Below are 19013 nucleotides of genomic sequence, written 5' to 3'. Positions count from 1 at the left end.
GTTGTGTGTAAGTGTGTTTGTGCATGTTCTATGCTTTGTACTTAATCTGCTGCCATTAAGTGTCATATGGGCTGGAAATGAAAAACATAAGCAAAACCACCCAAACAAAAAGTATGTTTTATTTCATGCATTCAATCCTCTCACACAGCTATTAAAGAAGTGTCAAGCCTGAGGCCTTACCCTGTTCGTTTGGTGATGGTCCCCAGCGTCATTGGCTGTTTGATTTGTGCAAGAGGCATCAAGACCATCAAGCTGGGGAGAGGAGAGAGCCGAGGGTTGCCCGGGTTGTTGTTGGCAAAATTATTGTAGGAGTCTTGGCTGTTTAGTTTTCCTACAAAAAGAAAAATAAAGAAAAACATCACCAAGGGAAGTTTCCTTTTCTCAGAGGGTTTATACTAACTCCACTAATCATTTAAGAAAGTTATCCCAGGCAGAACTGGCTCTAAGAGAATCATGATTATATGGATAAGGGAAAGGAACAGTGAATACTAGTTACAGCAGGTGTGACGTGATCATAAATAGAGACTTGAGTCTTTGGGGATGGAGGAAGAAATGATACCCAACTGGATAGATGTTAAATGGTTATACCAATAATTAGCATAAAATTTAATTATAATGTTACGGTGTTATAAAGAAATGCAGAGGCCCCAGCCGGTTTGGCTCAGTGGTCAGGGTGTCGGCCCGCAGACCAAAGGGTCCCAGGTTCAATTCCAGGCAAGGGCATGTACCTCAGCTGCAGGCTCAACCCCTGGCAAAGACTGAAACATGAGCGGAAGGCAACCAATCGCTGTGTCTCTCACATTGATGTTTCTCTCTCTCCCTTCCACTCTCTCTGAAAAGCAATGGAAAAGATATACTCCAGTGAGGATTAAAATATATATATGTTTTTAAAAACATAAATACAGAGTAATTTTAAGGTATGAAATGTACTTTTAAAAATATATATAATGAAATGAAATGAAATGAAACAAATGAGAGCAGATGAAATAAAAAATCTCCAAAGTTTAAATGAAGTTTACCAAAATCTTACAAATATGGGTTTAGGACTTTTTTCCTGTTTGTTTTATAACCAGTGCCCTCAAAATATTACCTTTAATACCTATCACTCTAATAGTATGATACTTGAAGCCTGAAATAAGGCAAGACCCAGGATCTCTCTCACTTTTTCCATTTAACTGATATCCTGGCCTAATGACACGTTTTAAGCTACATTTCGTTGAGCTGAAGCGTTAAGCCAAATTGTACCGCTTCCTTATCATAAACAGAAGTCAGCATAGTCACCGAAAAGAAGGAGACCAGACGATGACCAGGGAACAAACTCGCATAACCCCTGTTCGGTCACCCTTTTCCAAGGAAGCATCTCTGAAACAGCACATAATGGCTTTTCAGACGACTGGAGACAGGAAAGGAACAGGGGGCAATGGTCCTGAATGCCTCTCCCCTCTGAAGAGTCGGTGGTGCGACGCCCTTCCTCGACGGTGCGCAGCCCCTAATGCCCCTCGCTACTTTCCCACGCACCCCGGAGGCTGGTGCAGTTCGAGTTCAGTTTTGCATCTGGAGGGGGACGAGTTGAGGTTCGCTGTGTTCACTGCCTTGAAAAGGGCCGTCCAGACGGAGGAGCGAGCGGGCAGGGAGCAGATGTGCGGGGCCTACGCTCTGAAAGGCGGGCGCACTGTGAGGAGGGCAGGAGAGGAGAGACGGCCTGGGCACGAGGGCCACGCGGAGAGCAGGGGCGGGAGGCACGCTCGGCCTGGGCCGCAGCGAGGAATCCGACTGGAGATGCAAACGGAAAGTGCGGGAAGACAAAGCGATGGCAGGGTTAGAAAACTCTTCCCGCGGAGGCAGCGCAGGGAGAGCTCGGGTAAGTTCTTCAGCAAGGGGACGGGGCACGTCCTGAGATCATGAACTTCAGGGTGGGGTGAGCGGTCTAGAGAAACGAAGGGACTCGCTGAGCAGCTGCGGGGCTTACCCTTCGCTGGCCCGCCAGGATCGAGGACAGCCTCACAACAGTGCAACAGATGCTTCAGACCTGTCCCTCCCGGCCTGCGACCCTGCTGTCGAACGACACCCAGCATTTATGGGAGCTCACCCTTGGTGTCTGAGTTTACGATGTGGCCTCTGGAACCCAGCCCAGCTGAAAGGGTGAAGGAGGCTGGGTGGGTTTTATGTTCGTGAGAATAGAGGTAGTGTCTGTCTTACGCAGCAGTCCCCCGATCCGAGGGGGATACATTCCAAGACCCCAGTGGATGCCTGAAACCGCAGACAGAACCATACTCTACATATACCAGGTCTTTTCCTACACATACATAGCAATGATAAGGCTTAATTTAGAAGTTAAGCACAGTTAAGAAATTAACAGTAATAATAAAGTATAACAATTACAACAATATATTATAAAAATTGTGTGCCAGTGGTCCCTCTCTCTCAAAATATCTTACTGTGCTACATACACAGCACAGATATGCTGGACAAAGGGAATAGTCTCGACCCAGGCAGGACGAAGCGGGAGAGTCCATCACACTAGTCAGAACAGCACGCAATTTAAAATGTATGAATTATTTCTTTTTGGAATTTTCCACTTAATATTTTTGGAACGAAGTTGACTGCAGGTAAGACAAATCGCAGAAAGCAAGACTGCAGGTAAAGGGGGACTGCTGTATTTTACTGGATATGGCAAGCAGCTGATAAAGACAACTTTAACGGAAGAATAAACGTGTTAATAAAATGGTCAACAACGGCAAGGTTCAGGAAGGCAAACAGAGAGAAAGCCTCTAACTCTGCTCATCTCCAGTAGGGCAGTCTCAGGAAAGAGGTAAAACAGTCCAATGAAAGGGATAAGAAAAGGGGACATTGACAAAACTGGTAAAGATAACGGACTCAGGACACAGAGTTGAGGACTCTGCGGCTGAGAAGACGACACTGACAAGACGAGGCCCTGTAGCAGCAAAGGTTTCATTCAACGTTCATTCCTTCCCTGCACACTTTTTGAACCCGCTGGTATGAGGCCCTGCTCTAGTCCTGAATGAGTAAGTCCAAGGGACTCCTAAAGAATTCGTAACTTAATGAGACAGAAAGATAATTTATAAACAAAAAATGTTTAATGGAAGAAAACACGCTAATAAAGGTATCTGCCAAAGGTCTCAGGAACAAAATGGAAGGAGACGTTTTTATTGTTATTGTGTTAAAGGTCAACTTAAAAAGGGAGATAAGGTATAGAAATTTTGAGCATAGAGGAAAGAATTCGTATCATCTTACCTTTACTTTTCTACTAAGAAGTTAGAGGGTAAGATGAGAGATACGTGGATCATTACATCAGGAGTTAGGAAAATCAGAGAACTAGCTTAGACAAGAATCTCATTAGCTGATGCAGAATGATCTACGTGTAAAAAAAAAAAGCACACTAAAAAAAACATCAAATTTAAAAGTGAAGTTCATACTCAATAAATCAAATACACAAAAGTTGTACGATGATCCTTTCTTCCTATTTCTATTGCTCAAAATCTTTGGCTACAAGTTATTTTGCACGATCTCCTGTGTCATGGATTTTCTTTGCAAATGCGGCTAGAACCTAACAAACGTCCAGATTTACCCTCCACAAAAACTGGAGACCACTCCAGAGCAGGGGCCGTGTCTCACTAACCACTGACAGCTCAACAAACGTTTGCTGACTAAATGATGGAAATATATTTTGTTCCCATATCCAGGAAGTTCAGGAAAACTTAGCCCTGCGAGCTGCAGAGAAACAACTCTGGAGGGGACTCAGAGGACGTCAGAGGATAGCCAGATGCTGGAATCCATGGCTTTCACTACTCTGCTTAGTCTCATGTTGACTAGGCTGGGAGCCGAACTTTGATCACTTTAAGAACAGATCTTCAGGCGCTTGCTTACGGTTCTATCGAGGCTCAATTTCCAGTCCAGAACTTTTCCTTAAGGGTTCAGCAGGAAGAAACTTGTAGCATCCCAAGTCTTGCATGTGACTTGGTCTGTCCCTCTGTTTTATGCTTCAGTTTCCCTTTGGACAGAGAGACAGTAGCACCGTTTCTTTGCTGCACCTCCCAGGCATATGTATATGGTAGTAACAGTAAAATTAAAAATTTTGAGACCAAGGAAGAGTCACTACATAAATTTTACACGTAACCTTCACTAACGGATCTTTACGAGACTTTTTTTTTTTCCCATTATACAAGTACATTGAAAATAGCAGAGGTTGGTTAATTGTAGCTTTAGTAGTGGGATTCATAAAACCTTAAAATAGATGTACTATCTCACACCCCATTATACTTTCAAATTCCAGCTGGGACAGGACCTGTAAGTGACAAATGTCACGAGAATGGATATTCTCACAGTATTTCTGGCACATCCAAACAGAGGAAGTCCCAAAGATCTCATGAGAAAGTAAGCTCCTCTAAGACTCCCATCCCAGTTTTTTGGGTTTACTCTATATAGATAAACTTCCACAAGCCTCAGGCTCTCAGGTCTTTATCCAAATCCACTAGTGCTTTGATCCTTAGGGTTTACCAGTCCCCACGATAGACGGAGCTCCTTTGGGGGGGGGGAATTTCAAGTTCCAATAAAATGGTTTCTCAATAAATTAAAGCAGCAGTTCTATGTGAAAATAGGAAATCATGTGAAAGTCAGAATTTATAAAGCATCTCTTGGTGTTTAAAGCTATGAGGCTGTGTTTGAGCTTCAGTTGTTTATGTTATTATTGTTTTTAATGTTACAACAAAGCACTAAACCAGAACAGTTCACATCGGGGTTTAACCACTGACTTTCTGTCTTTACTTGAACAAGATTGCATTTTTTAAAAACCAATTATGAAAACAAGCTCATGTGCTTTTCAAAAAAAAAAGTTTTCTACCTTTTTGATGACGAATACCTGCAGATGCCTCATACACTAGGGGAAGGAGCTCTCCGCGCCCGGGTTAATACACGGCCCGCCGTCTGCGCGCGAGGTCGACGTGGTATGGAATCTGCTTACTACAAGTTTTGGCAGCTCCAAAACGCCAACTTCTCGTCTACCTATTGTCCCAAAGTTTGTTTTCCAAGACATTCCCTACTACAGAAACACGAAGGAAAATGGGTTAAGTGGAGGGTAAAGGCAAAGACTGAGACTAACAATGGGCTTTGTTGCTCCGCTGGAGAAACCGCCTGTCAGGTCGGCTTTGCAGAGAGAGGCATATTCCCAGACCAGTCATCATTAACGGACTCACTTCCACAGGAAAAAAAAAAAAGACAGAGTCTGAAAACTCCGGACAAAAGAAATCCCTGCAGACAAAGTAAAAACAAATTAAAAGACCCATTATAAAACACAGATGCTACAAGGAAAATAAACTTTCTAAGATTTACTGGGCTTTGACAAACTTGGACATTTGTGGAAAAGACATCAGCAACCACGCGCAGGTAGTGCGGCTGCCAAGCGGGCCTCCTTTCTGTTTTATCTTGACCCTCTCCGCAGAAGCTGCCAGGCTGGTATTCCCAGCTTCTGAACGCAGTGATGTGAGAACATGTGCAGGTGGCACACTGCCAGCTACCAGAAGCTTCTCGAGCCGGCGAGATCCTGACATTGTTGACCATTTCACATGATGCGAAATATTAAAGTTAATAGCAGTGTGTCTGTACCTGTGGATGCATTTCTTCTTAAATGCAAACAAGAGGAGAAATAAGACATAAATGTAATTATAGGCCTCCTCCCAGTTCTTCCCCTTTAAAAAGTCTCCCTGTCCTACCAAATCGTGAAACAAAGGGAATAAAAGCAGTTCATACAGCATTAAGCAATCAAGGGGTCGGAGCTGTGAATCAGAAAGTACCTTAAAAAAGGACCCTATCGGTGAGAAAGAGAAAAGCTTTTTGTTACCAGTTTCTGGAGGCGCAACCTGCAGACTGTCGTTAGTGCGAGTCCAAGGAAGATTGTAGTAACGCAGGGTGTAAGACACTAAGAACTGCAATGAATAAATGGACCCAATGGCACCTTCGGAGGGTGAAGGAGCACTGTCCTTGGTGGTCATTAGGGACACGGGGATAAATATAGCAACTGCAAGGATTAATTTGTAAAAAGGCAAAAGGCCCCCAGGCCGTGCTGACAGTGCCCTGCAGGAGGGCGCTTTTTTCACCCTTATCGTGGACACAGGCCGGCCACCCTTCGGGCGCCCGTTTTCTGAAGGGTCACCGCAGCAGCCTTCCTGTGCTCTGCGCTAGACTCCGACAATAGCACCCTGCGATTCTGTCGTCATCGCCTCTCCGACACACCCATCCACAGGATCCACTCCTGCTCTAGGAGTTAAGCCTCCCGGTCGGCGTCCATGGGCTGCTAACGTCTTGAATTCTCCCACTGTGAAACTGGATCAATGAGGCCCACTGAAAGCCAGTGTGGACGTGACACCCTGGGCTCCCGAGAAGATGCTGCTGTAAGAAGAGTCCTCCCCGCAAGTGTCCCATTCTTGTGCTCCTTCCAACAACATCTGCACTCTAAGGCGTCTACATGATGCCTATTCCCTACATATCTTTCCCAAATAAAACCGGGTAATGCGTTCACAGGGGGCTTTTCCTGTGCTTTTTGCTTTTCACAGAAGACCAAAACTTTGGGTCTGCTTTTAACACCCTGCTGTGGGATTGACAGGGATAAAAATCTAAAATATACCAGTTAACTCTGTAGTAGTTGAAAGCTCCCCACTTCTTGCCTCTGTTTAAAAAAAAAAAAAAGAGCACCATGGTAGCCAGTTTTGAAACAATCCGTGGGAATCTGGGCTCTGCAAGGTTAAAAACACTGCTCAGCCCTTGCTTGCCATCTAATTTAACATTAAAGCTTTCTCAGCCAAAACACTCGATAATTATCTAATCAAAACCAAATAAAAATCCTTTCGGAAAATATAAAAAGTACCCTGTGCAAATGGGAATTTCCTGAATGGGGGACGTTTGGGGGTGGGATGGGAGCCTCTATCTCTCTCTTTTTCTGCGCTCCCCCGCCTCTCCTGGGTGAGGAGGACAGGCTTCCAGCTGCGGCTCCAGGCCACGCAGCGGCCTTTCCTGACCTTTTCTCAGGCGTGTTCCAGCATAATCTGTAATCTGCCCGAGTGGGAAGGGGCAGGGGCAGGGGCAGGGGCAGGGCCGCGCTGGTGAGAACCGGCGCCTCTGACCCACATAGCAAACTGGGCGGAAGCGACGCCGCTCGCAGGGAAACCGCATCCCACGCGGCTCCCGAGAGGCCGCGGGCGCGGCTGCCCCACAGCGTGGGTGACGAAGCCCCGGGTGGCACGGGGGCCAGGGCAGCTCCGACGAGGCACCGCTGGTCCCTCCCTGGGACTTGCTGCGCGGAGTGGTGGACCGTGACGTCAAAGCGCCGCAGAGCTCCATGCACTCCAAGCAAAAACACTGCTGCTTTTTCACGTGAACAGTTAATGGGCATTTCTATAGGTACTCGACCTGGAAACAAGAAACCAACCTTTTTTTTTTTGCAAGGTGGGGATTGGGGAGGTTTTTCATGGCACTGTATCACACAACACACAGCCCAGCCCCACAGAACTTTGCACCGGCGCCTGCTTGCTAAATGTCGGCGGAATTCAAGCTTCGTGTTCTAGAGAACAGACCCTGCACTAATGATTAAATGCATATATGTTTGTGCAGATATTTATATACACTTACATAAATACGCACATTTTAAAATAAACAATTCGCTAGGTGGTTTTCCTTTTTTGGCTTGAATACATTTTACCAGTTAATTATTATCTTAATGTGCTCACCACTATTACATGTAAATGTGGATATTTTTCCTTCCTTAAATCTAAACTAAACTCAATAAATTTAGAAAGTTTATATGTAAATATTAAAAGTCAAAAGGAATTAACTGTTGCTAAAATTATATGTAGAGTAAGGAATGTCTACAGCTACTCCAGAAACATGCTGAAGCAGAATTAGAACTAGGAGCCCTGGGATGCAAAAATAAGCCAGGCAAGGGAGATGAGAGCAAGTTAGAAAAAATATTTAGAAGACACCAAGAATACAATGGGGGGAGAGGAGGAGAATATAAGAGATATATATTCCAAAAAGTTTCAGAGATGAAGGTGTACGGGGACAGGCAGTGAAACACACTGCAGGAAAAGCTTTTGGCTATATTTCCTCTCCACTGTATCTGTGGCACAATGCAGTCTTAATCACACAGATTTATAAAATGACTGGACTTTGTAAATTTATAAAATGACTGAACAAAATCTGCCCCCATAGGTGGGAAGCTCATTGCTGTCATTTATTTTTCCTGGAGCACTCCAAGATGCAGGATAAGGGAATTTATAAGAGCTGATGCTCTTAATATTTAAGAAGTTTTACAGTTTTTTCATTCATTTTAAACATTAGGATTGCAGTTTGCCACTCTTTTATCAATCAAAAATCAAACAAAATAGTAAATAGACTATAATATTTAACAACAGAGGGGACAAAGCAAACTCTTTGTATAAAATAGAAGAACAAACCTTGGGCCTTTTTTGTCTAAGTTATGCCTAAACTTAACATACTTAAATACTCTCAAAATTTCCCTCTTTCCTGAATCTAGCTCAAGTAGAGTTTTGGAACTAAGTGTTAAGAAGTGACGACTTTTTACCTTAGTGAAAAATCCCCAGAATTAAAAACCCCATAATCTAGCATCTCTGAGACCACATTTGGGATTAAATGAGCTCCCTAAAGTATAAATAAACCCTCATCAAAATTCATTTTTGAAAATACCCCACACCCAGTTCTCCCATGGTTATCTCACAATGAATTCTGTAGCATGTCAACAGAGCAAACAGAAGTCCTTGAATGTTCAAGGAAAAACACATAGAAACTTATCGGCATCACCCAACAAATGGAACTTTATTACTTATACTTTTAAGCATATAAGAGGTGGAAGAATTGAGAGCTGGTTTTGCAGAAAATAACTGGACACTTCATAAGATAATATATAAAATAAGCTGGAAGATTTAATTTTTTTAGACTTGGAGGAGTCAAATTTAATTTAACCTTTGCAGACCTTGTCTTTTCCAAATACATTAAACATTGTATCCTTAAGGAAAAATAAATATTAAAGTAAAAATATTTTCTGCTGAATCACAACTATAGCAGTAAAATATAAGCAACTTCACTAAAGATCTCTTCTCCCCACAGCCTCCTTCCCGCCCCCGCCCCACGGAAGCCGTCCCTCTTTTTACCCATGCCTGTTAAGGATATTTTCTGGCTCTATTTCAGCATCATGACTCAGGTCATGAGAAGTGTCAAAGATGCATTTCCTTCAGATGGGAAACTGCAGCAGATTTTTAACAACCATACAAAGATGGGAGCACAGCGCAAAAGGACCAGATCAGCACTTTTGACAGCAGGGGAGATAAAACCTTTCATATTCACATATATTTTATTTCCAGCTTTTCAATATCTATCAAAATATGCTTACATGTTCTGCTCTTGAAGAAAACAGGAAAGCCATGCCCCACTGAGCTGCCTAAATTATCAAAAATTTGAGAAAGAGAATTGTATCAATAAGTAGTAAGTCCTTATTTTCTAAACTAATTTTCCAAAAGCAAAACCGTGAATTTCCCAGTGGACATAGAAACTCCTTTGAGGAAAGTCCTTGGGAGTGAGAACCACAAGGAGTGACACCGTGATCACATCTGGGCACCTGAGAAATGCTGGCCTGCTTCCCTGTAATTCTTCTGCTTAAGCAGAATCGCTTTCCCTTAATCAGCTGCATCTTTGCCAGAAAACCAAATTCATTGATCAGTGTTGTTGTTTTACATTTTCTCTCACCCATGATCTTATCGAACGTGGATACGTTTCGATCCACTCCAAAATTAAAAATGAAATATTACCAAACATTTCCTAAGCATTCCCTACTAGAGACGGTTCTGAACACTGCAAAGGGAATGGCCTGTCTCTTCTGAAGCTTCCAGCAGCAGCGGCGGCCACTGGCTCCACTGTCCCTTCAGAAATGCCTCATTCTAGCGTCCACGGGCTCGCCTGCAAAAACACAGCCTCCGACGTGAGCAGCTTTTTCAGTGAACCTTAAATCCTTTCCCTTTACTCCTCCTCCCCCAAACCCTAAATGTCATTTTAGGCTACGAGCCTAGCACGGTAAGAACTGTACCAAGTTTCTGTTTCTCAGTCTGTGTAACCCTGGCACAGCCGTGACCCTGCTTCCCTTGCCCTTTTGTGGTTTACAAACTATAAGCCAATAGTCGGATTTTTACTTCCAGCTCGGATCTGAAGTTCAAGACTACTCATGGCCGTTACTCTCAAGTCTGATCGCTTCTAAAGCTGTTCATCTGGATCACTCAGACACTGGTCATTCTGTACCTGAAGAAGGCTAATTTCTCCACTCTTCTTCCTCTCCGATTTTTCTAAAATCAAATTTTGAAAGAAAAATATTTCGATGGGACCTAACTAAAACTTTATCACTTGTCTTCCTCCCTGGAAGAGTTAGGCAATAGTAATATGCAAATAGATACACCAAGTCCTTTTGTTATTATAATCGCTAAACTAAAATAATTCCTTGAACAGGAACTTCTAAGTTTATTGCCAGAAAGTTTCCACCACCTCAACCTCCCCAAACACAGGATTCATTTATGGGGGAAATGGCCGGTCTCAGTGAAAAGTGAAATACAGATCATATTGATTGGGGCACCCTAATAAAATTACCAGGTCCACCTGACAGACCGCTGGCACCTACCAGCTGGTATGACCTACTGATGCTCAAAGGGCTTCCAGTCAGTTTTGGGTACAGATTTGTTGACTAGCTGAATAAAAATAAAAACCATGAAATAAATTAATATATAATAAGATGTAAAAATAAGAATGATCAGCCAAGGATTCCTAGGTATTCAGGTCAATATTTTGGTTTAATCAGTCCAAGATTGGGTCTGGATATCAGTACTTTTTAAATCTATCCAGGTAAGTTATAACATCAATGGAGAACCACTGCTCTAATATTAAAGATAGCACTCACAACAACAACAAAACTGGAAAAAGTCAGGGGAAATAGGAGATGATACAAGGAGCAAAATACGCTTCAAAAATTATAACTCTTTCTCAAAAAATAAACTATTATTATGTCTGTCAAATATGAAACAAATGTGATAATAAAAGAAACAATCAGAGTAAATAATATTAAAAACACGTTGCCAAAATAAAAATGCAATAAGAAGGTTAGAAGATTAACTTGGGGACACCCTCATAAAGTGAAACAAAAAGGCAAAGTGACAGAAAATAGAAAAGAAAGTTAGGGGTTTGATGCAGGAGATCCATTTCCAACTAACATGATTTCCAGAAAGGAGCCAAGCAAGAGCACAGCAAGGCAGACCCTATGAAGAACCGAAACAAGACGCCTCTGGGATGGGCGAACAGGGTGCCGTTTTTTATTATAAACTTGTGGTATTACTCATTTTTTATAATAAGTACATGTATTACTTTGATTAAATTATATTAAACAGTTAAACAAAAACAGTAAAACTCTAATAAATGTTAACAGAAAAGAGAAGCGGAGATTAACTATAAGCCCTAATAATGTCTCGATAGTGGAGTTTAACCGTGCTGGTCCCATAAAGTAGAGAAGTGAAGTCCTTGAAAAGCAACACAGAGAATCAAAGAAAGGAAAGTTTTAGAGTTTGCAGATACCACTTAATTGATTAACTAAAAAATGTCCCTCCATTTAACTACATAAATTTATTCATTGGACCTAGGTATCTGGATGGAGTACTAAAAACAGATATTAACTGATAGTAATATAGTTCAAAAGTCCAATTGTCTAAGAAGATGTTGAGGAATAAATCATAGAAAACGTAATAAGAAGGAAGCTGGGCTGTTATAAGATCTTATAAGACGTCAACATCCACAGTACACCAGGTTCATGCCAGGGTTGCTCCGATCACGATCACAGGAAAGTTTAGAAAAGATCGCCCTCTAGAGGCCTGTCTCATTAGCCATTTAAAATCAAAACTACCGAAACCCCGAGTCTATGATTTGCCAATGTAAAAAATATAAAGAAAATACAAAATATTTCATGAGCAGTAAAAGGCAAAACAAGAAACTCCAGGGTACCTTCAATTGCTAACTACCTTATCTGGCATTTATTTTAAGGGAAAACTTTCAGAGAGAAAAAAATGTGGCCTATTCCAAAGGAAACAGATGAAAAGATAAACTATTCAAGAAGAGTTTAATCAGTTTTTATAGCACTAAATTTTAAACTATAATTTAGAGATAATATAAGAAATGTTAAAGATACTCCACAAGTAATGTTATTTTCCTCAAAAACAATGCTATCTGCACTGTCCTCTCACTTTTGCTATGAACCTAAAACTGCTCTATAAAATAGTCTATTAAAACTTATACTCTTTTTATTTAATAGATGGTTTTTTTCAATTAGTGCTCCTTAAATGAAAGCACCTTGTTTCAGGTATCTCTTTTCAATCAATCCACTTTCCAAAGAACTCATCTGCTCTAAGAAACAATAGGAAACAACAAAATATTTAAATATGTATAATTTTGGTGTACGGCACATGCAAAGATTAGGATAATGTTATAGTAACATTTTTTAAAGAATGCTAAAAGAATTTATGAGAAAACAAGTTCACTAGAACAACTTTATTAGACCTGAAAACAACCAATTAAAATCAAAACTTCATCTGAGCTAAAACAATCAAGTACATGCAACCAGTACAAACCCAGGTACTAAACTAAGACAGCCTAACAGAAGACTTTCATCCATGCAACATGTATATACTATATACATACTCTGTGTCATATGAGGCATAAAATTTAAAGCAGAGCTACAGTGCACATGATTGATTTTTCTTGGCAAAAATTAAAACATACAAATGGGAACTTCAATCCACAAGTAAACAGTGATGTGGAAAGAGAAGTCAAGAGACATCACATTCTGATTGTCTTAAGTAGGTGAAACTATATAAGGCTGAAACGTGTGGTTGCTTTGTATTTACAGTTGTGATGTGGTCTGTATCAAGAAAACTACTGATCAACAAAAGTAATTACAATAAACCATCATATAAAGGCTATAAACAGAGTTTCTGAGTGGTTAAAAAAAAAAAGGCAGCATCCAGACGCTAAAAAGAAAAGTGATGCTACCAGTGATTGAAAAGCACTTTTACTAAAACATGGAGCTTCGCGTCCAAGGAGGTCTCGGAGCCTCCTCGTCCACTCCCATTCGGAAGCAGCAGGCTCTGGGGTCCCGAGGCGGGGGCCGCGACTCAGGCCTCCCCCGGAGGGCGCGCACCTTGGCGGCGGGCTCAGGCCCCAGTAAGGGCGCCGGTAAGATGTTTCTCTCGCGCATCGGTTTCTCTCCCCCCCTCCTGCTCTCTCCAAAACCAATGAGAAACATATCCTCAGGTGAGAGTGAAAAAAATTAAAATAATCAAAAACAAAAGGCTAAAAAGCATTACACAATTAGGTCACAATTATATTTTTCATTTGCTCACTTTTCAGTGAATTATTCATTTATCCTGTGCTCTGGGTAAGAGCCATAACACAAAAATATGAAAAATTACTCCGTCCTCTACGTCTCCTCAGTAAAAAGAATATTAATGGTGACGCTGATGGCAGCAGCCAATCTTTCACTGAGGGCCTGACGCGTGCCGAACGCTGTTGGAGGTGCTTTCCGCCCCCCAGTCACTCTGTGGGGGGGTGATACTATTTCCCCCCCTCACAGAAGGTGGAGGCACAGGTGGAGTAAGAGCACGGTTAGGGAGTCGGGGGGGACGGGCTCCACCCCACGCAGTGTGAGCCCTGGCCCCCCACCCGCTCCCCCAAGCAAGTCACAGCTCGGTGAGGGGAGTGTCAAAAATAAGGCTCTTGGGGAGAAAAAGGGACATCTGTAATATTTTAAACAAAAATAAAATTAAAAAAAAAAAAAAAGACATGCTCTTTTACCTTATGAGAGATATTTAACTAATTAGTCTTGGTATGTTAGATTACAAGGGAAGCATTGTCAAATGAGAAATGATGTCAAACTTTCTATTTGTATAAAATTCCTAAAACTCCGGTATGCCCTAGTATAAGGTTATCAGTCATAATTTTAAAATGCATGTCACAGAAATAACCAAATTTCCTTCTCAACTGCATTAAAATCAACTCTTACCATGTCTTTAACATGAAAAAAATTTAAAAATTGAAAAAAAATAAAGCTCAGCTACACGAAGTCAGACCCACTACATTAAGCGGGGGAGACACCAAAGCTAAGCTGAGCTTGAAAGGTGTGTTCAGTGTTTACCTGGACAAATGACGGGAAAGCAATTCAGGTGTAGAAACGGGACTGAGGCTGGAAAGCAAAGGCAGTAATTACACTTGCTTGGGACATTAAACCATAGTGGAGGAAGGGTTTCTTCATTCAGGCATAAAATACACCAGAAATCCTGACGGCCATCCCATCAAAATATAGCAAGAATCCCATTACACTACTCGGAATCTCCACTATCAACTCTGTCCAAGCCTCATCTTCTCTCACTTGGATTTTTGCAATGCTCTCCTAACTGGCCTCACCAGGCTTCTACCCTTGTCAACCTACATAAAGACTGTGCATTCTTAACACAGATCTCCATCCTGATCCTGCCAAAACACAGTCTCATCATGTCACTAGTATTCGCCAAATTCCCCACAGCTTCTCCATCTCACTCTAAAAGTCAAAGGTTGACATGATCTGGCCACATTTCCTCTCTGATCTCATCTTCTACTCTGTGCTTCTACTACTGTGCTTTCTAACCACACTGGCTTCCTAACCCTAGCCCTAGCCCTAACCCTTGAACACTCCAGGCACATTCCCAACTCAAGGATTTTACACTAGCTGTTCCTTCTGCCTGGAACATGTTCCCCAGACATCCACATGACTTTCGCCCATACTTCCATCACATCTTTGTTCAGATGTCAGCAACTCAGCAAGGTCTGCGGGAAGCACTCTAATTTCCGACTGCGGTCCTCTCCAGGCATTCCCTATTCCCCTTCAATTCTTTACTTTTCTTCATAACACATCTATCTATCTACCTACCTATCTCTCTATCTATCCTCTGTATCACTCACAGCACTTACTAGAAAGTCAGCATCATGGGAACAGGGACGTTTTCTCTTGTTCACTGCGATATTCTTAGAGCTCAGAAACAGTTCTTAGACATAGTAAACACTAAGTAATAGTTGTTGAATAAAAGTATCTTAAAGATGTTAAAATGAATAGCAATGTCACCATGAATGAATAGCTCTTTGTTTTGACAAGTAGTGATTTAAATCTAAATTGTTTTATTGGGCGAGGGGTTGGTAGGGGGCATGGAGAGATTAAGCAAAAAGGGGGAAAAACAGAAAGAACTTAAGGACACCGACAACAGTGTGGTAATTGTCTGGGGGGGAGGCGATGGAGGTGGAAGAGGGTATGGGGGGGATAAATGATGATGAAAAAAAATTAAATTAAAAAAAGAAATCAATAAAATAAAAAATAAATTGTTTTTATTAGAAGAACTTCTAAAGATGTTTGGAAACTTGGCTCAAAGCTTTAGAGTCTACATTTTATCAAATACCACGCAAGGTGCAAAGATACAAATACAAATAAGACCCGATCTTCATGGGAGCTGGTCCAGTGGGAGAGGCAGGCATGTCAATGAGCAATCAACATGCTGTGATATAATAAAAGTACGTGCGGGGTTTCATATCAAGGCTGCCGCAGGTGACACAGCATCAGGAGATGTTGAAGAGGGGCTAAAGAGACATGGTATTTTTAGCTAGATCACAATGAAGTAGGGGTTTAGTAGGCATCCAAAGGGGAACAATTATTTCAAGTAGAGTCAAGTATACAATCAGGAAAGGTGCCAAGAAATGAACCCACGTGGCATATTCAGGGAAGACAGGTGTGGTGGGACAACAGCTAGAAGCAGGGCGGGAGCTTCTCTAACTTTCTACAAGGACGGTGAAACACGGCGAGATCTTAAGCAGAAAAGTGGAAAGTAATATTTATGGGTAACAAAGGAAATGTGTATGAAGTAAAAGAGGCTGGGGGCTATTGAAACGGATGAGGTAAGAAAAGATGATTGGGGTTCTTAGAGGTTTTGAGCCATGGACTGCTTGGTAGTTTGGGAAAGCCTGTGGATTCTTTCTCTGAATAATGCTTATAAAGTATGAAATAAAATACATAGAATTAAAGGAAACCAACATGCTGTGATATAATAAAAGTACGTTCGGGGTTTCATATCAAGGCTGCCGCAGGTGACACAGCATCAGGAGATGTTGAAGTATAGCTATCAATACACTTAAAAATTAAGTTTTGCTATAGTAATATATGTATAATAAATACTAAAACCAGTAATATTAGTCATAATATGCAGTAATTTCAAAGCTGATGAGCATAAACAATATTTCAAAATATATTTCAGTAACTCAAAACATTTCAAGATATATAGTTCACATATAATGTGATATAAAACATCTGTATGTTTATTGGTGACAATGTCACAAGTACCACTAACGTTACTGCCGTGTGTTGTCTACATTCATAGTGAAAGGAAACACTTACTTTCAGTTAGAGGATAGTAAACATAAAGATGTAATTTTTTTCATATCCATGACCATGGATCTTAAATTAAGCACCCCTCACATAGACTAAGGTCAAGGCAATAAGAAAGGAAGAGATATTTAGAGAGAATATATTTCAAATAAATAAACGTATTCTGTTATGTAAAATAATGTCAAGTAGATAAAATAATCCTAACCTACACTGGACTGACTCCAGAGAGTAAAAAGGAAATATCCCTATATCAACTGTTATTTAACAGTTTCCTTTACTTTGCTAAAAAGAGCACAAACAACGGTAATACCACCAAGCATGATTCATTTTCAAGATGAATCCCTCCCTGTTCAAAGTTTACATTGTTTTTGACCAGCATCAGACTGTTTATCCACACAAACTGTAAATACATCCTTTTTAGAACTAACCAACAACAATGCCCATTTTGTTTTGACATGTGAAATACAAAGAGAACATGAAGAAAAATGACCATCGCTCTAATGTCGGTGCTTTAAAAATAAGTAAAACTACACAGAGTAATGGGGTGAAATTCCAACATAATAAAATTTTAATAAGTGTTACGAGGAGGGAAATGCCTTCTGAAATTCCGCGCTTTCAAAGGAGAATGTTAAGTGCAGCGATATTGTCGAACAGCCTATAATCTCCTCTCCGAGATGTCATCCGAGAGCTTCACGCAAAAATACGAAGAGAGCTGTGAGCGATACAGCTGAGAGAAAATAGTATATTTTGACTCAGAAATTCAAGCATTGCTCTTCAACTGTATGTTCTTTTACAAATGACAACTCCTTAATTGATTGGTACTTTGTACCCTTAGCAAAAATACATTCCAAGGAATGTGTTCACAGTCGCTTAACATCTACCTCCCCTTGGAGCAGAAGGCGCGGGGCAGGGACGCCGCTCTGGGCACATGGCGCCGGAGGCCTCGCGTGGGACCTGGGGGAGGGGAAGGAAGGAGAAGCCCAAAGCACACTCTGAAGGTGTGTGAATGGAAGGACCAGAAACCCTAAATTTTCTACAAGTACATCTTGTTCTCTGAGCAACCTGAGTCTCTTTTCATAAAGTGTTTAGTAGAATTTAAATAAAGAAAAATATTCACCCCAAAGAGAAAGGTCCTCAAAGAACGGACAGTGTCACCTAATTATATGACAAAATACTTACACTAAAAAAAGTAATTATCGAAGTAAAAGTTCTTGCAAATGGCAAAAAGAATATGTATAGTGCAGAGCTTTCAACATCTTTTAAAATTCTAAATGCTTTTTAAAATGGCTGTTTTCACCTAGGACTGATTCTGAAAGATTTTCACCCTTGAAGGTCAGGAGTCACTAATTAAGTTAAATACACATGAATAACAATTGTTATAAAAATAATAGAACCAAAACATAAAACATCATGTGAGGAGAAAACAGAGGTCCCAGGGTTTTTTTAGTTACAACACAATTTCTCCCCCGGATTCCAGGTACCTCTGTTTTTTCAGGCTATCTTAAAACTTTCTACAGAAAATATCTATCTAGAATTGGTTACGTATTATAAAGGATACGTGTTCAAGCAGAAGCTAAAACAAACAAGGATAGGTGTATTCCTCAAAGAACTGCAAAGGGGCACTCACACTAATACTTGTACACACGTTTGTATCAGCACCAGTAAGACAGCTAAAGGGTGGAAACAACCCAAATGGATGAACAAATAAAAAATTGTGGTATACACAAGAAAAGGAGTATTATTCAGCCATAAAAAGGAATGAAATATTGACGCATATTACAACGTGGCTGTACCTCAAAAAAACGTTATCCTACAGGAAAAGAGCCAGAAACAGAAAGTCGCACATTGCGGGACGGCAGCTACATGCCACCTCCAGACCAGACAGACCCGCAGGGTGGAAAGCAGGCTGGCGCTGGCCAGGGGCTTGCCAAGAGAGAAACGGGGAGTAACTGCGGAATAAATATTCGGTTTTCTTCTGGGATAAAGAGAATGTTTTGGAACTAGGGAGAAGTGGTGGCTGCACAACTGAATTGTTAGCATGTAAATGGTTAATGTTATGTTATATGAATTTCAGACCAATTAACTATTGTTTTCTGTAGTAACCATAAGCTCTCTCTATAAAATTCCCTAGTCTTAAAAACTTAAATCAGTCATCTGTCAAGGAGAACCTGCAATGCTCTAGAAAAAGTGCCATCCAATTTCAACAAATATTTTCTGTCATTCTGGTGGGATTTAAATGGTACAACCACTCCGGTATTAAGTACCAAAGTCAAGGTTTGAATATAGTATAACCCAGCATTTCCACTTAAAAATGAGTACATATCTACACCAAGAACCAAGTACAGAAATTTTCACTGCATCATTACACACAATAACTCCGCACCAGAAACTACCTAAATATGCATCAACAGTAGTAGAAATGATAAAAAAAAAAAACAAGTAGAGTATAATTGTACAATGGAATATGTGGGAGCAATGGAAATAAATCAAGTAAACCTAT

The 19013-nt window shown here is 41.0% G+C and overlaps 1 protein-coding gene across 3 annotated transcripts in view; it reads right to left on the bottom strand.

The window, feature by feature from the left end:
* BCAS3 (BCAS3 microtubule associated cell migration factor) overlaps window positions 1-19013 on the bottom strand; it is a 420091-nt gene that overhangs the window by 276200 nt on the left and 124878 nt on the right. For all 3 annotated transcript variants that reach the window (XM_016203603.2, XM_016203611.2, XM_087826254.1), the window contains one exon: window positions 181-331. In XM_016203603.2, coding sequence (XP_016059089.1) covers window positions 181-331 — 151 coding nt within the window. The remainder of the gene's footprint in view (window positions 1-180; window positions 332-19013) is intronic.

The sequence above is a fragment of the Miniopterus natalensis genome, chromosome 17 (assembly GCF_054644295.1).
Source record: "Miniopterus natalensis isolate mMinNat1 chromosome 17, mMinNat1.hap1, whole genome shotgun sequence".
NCBI classification, from domain to species: Eukaryota; Metazoa; Chordata; class Mammalia; order Chiroptera; family Miniopteridae; genus Miniopterus; species Miniopterus natalensis.
Note: the sequence above shows the minus strand (reverse complement) of the source record. Positions and strands in the feature narration are given on the sequence as shown.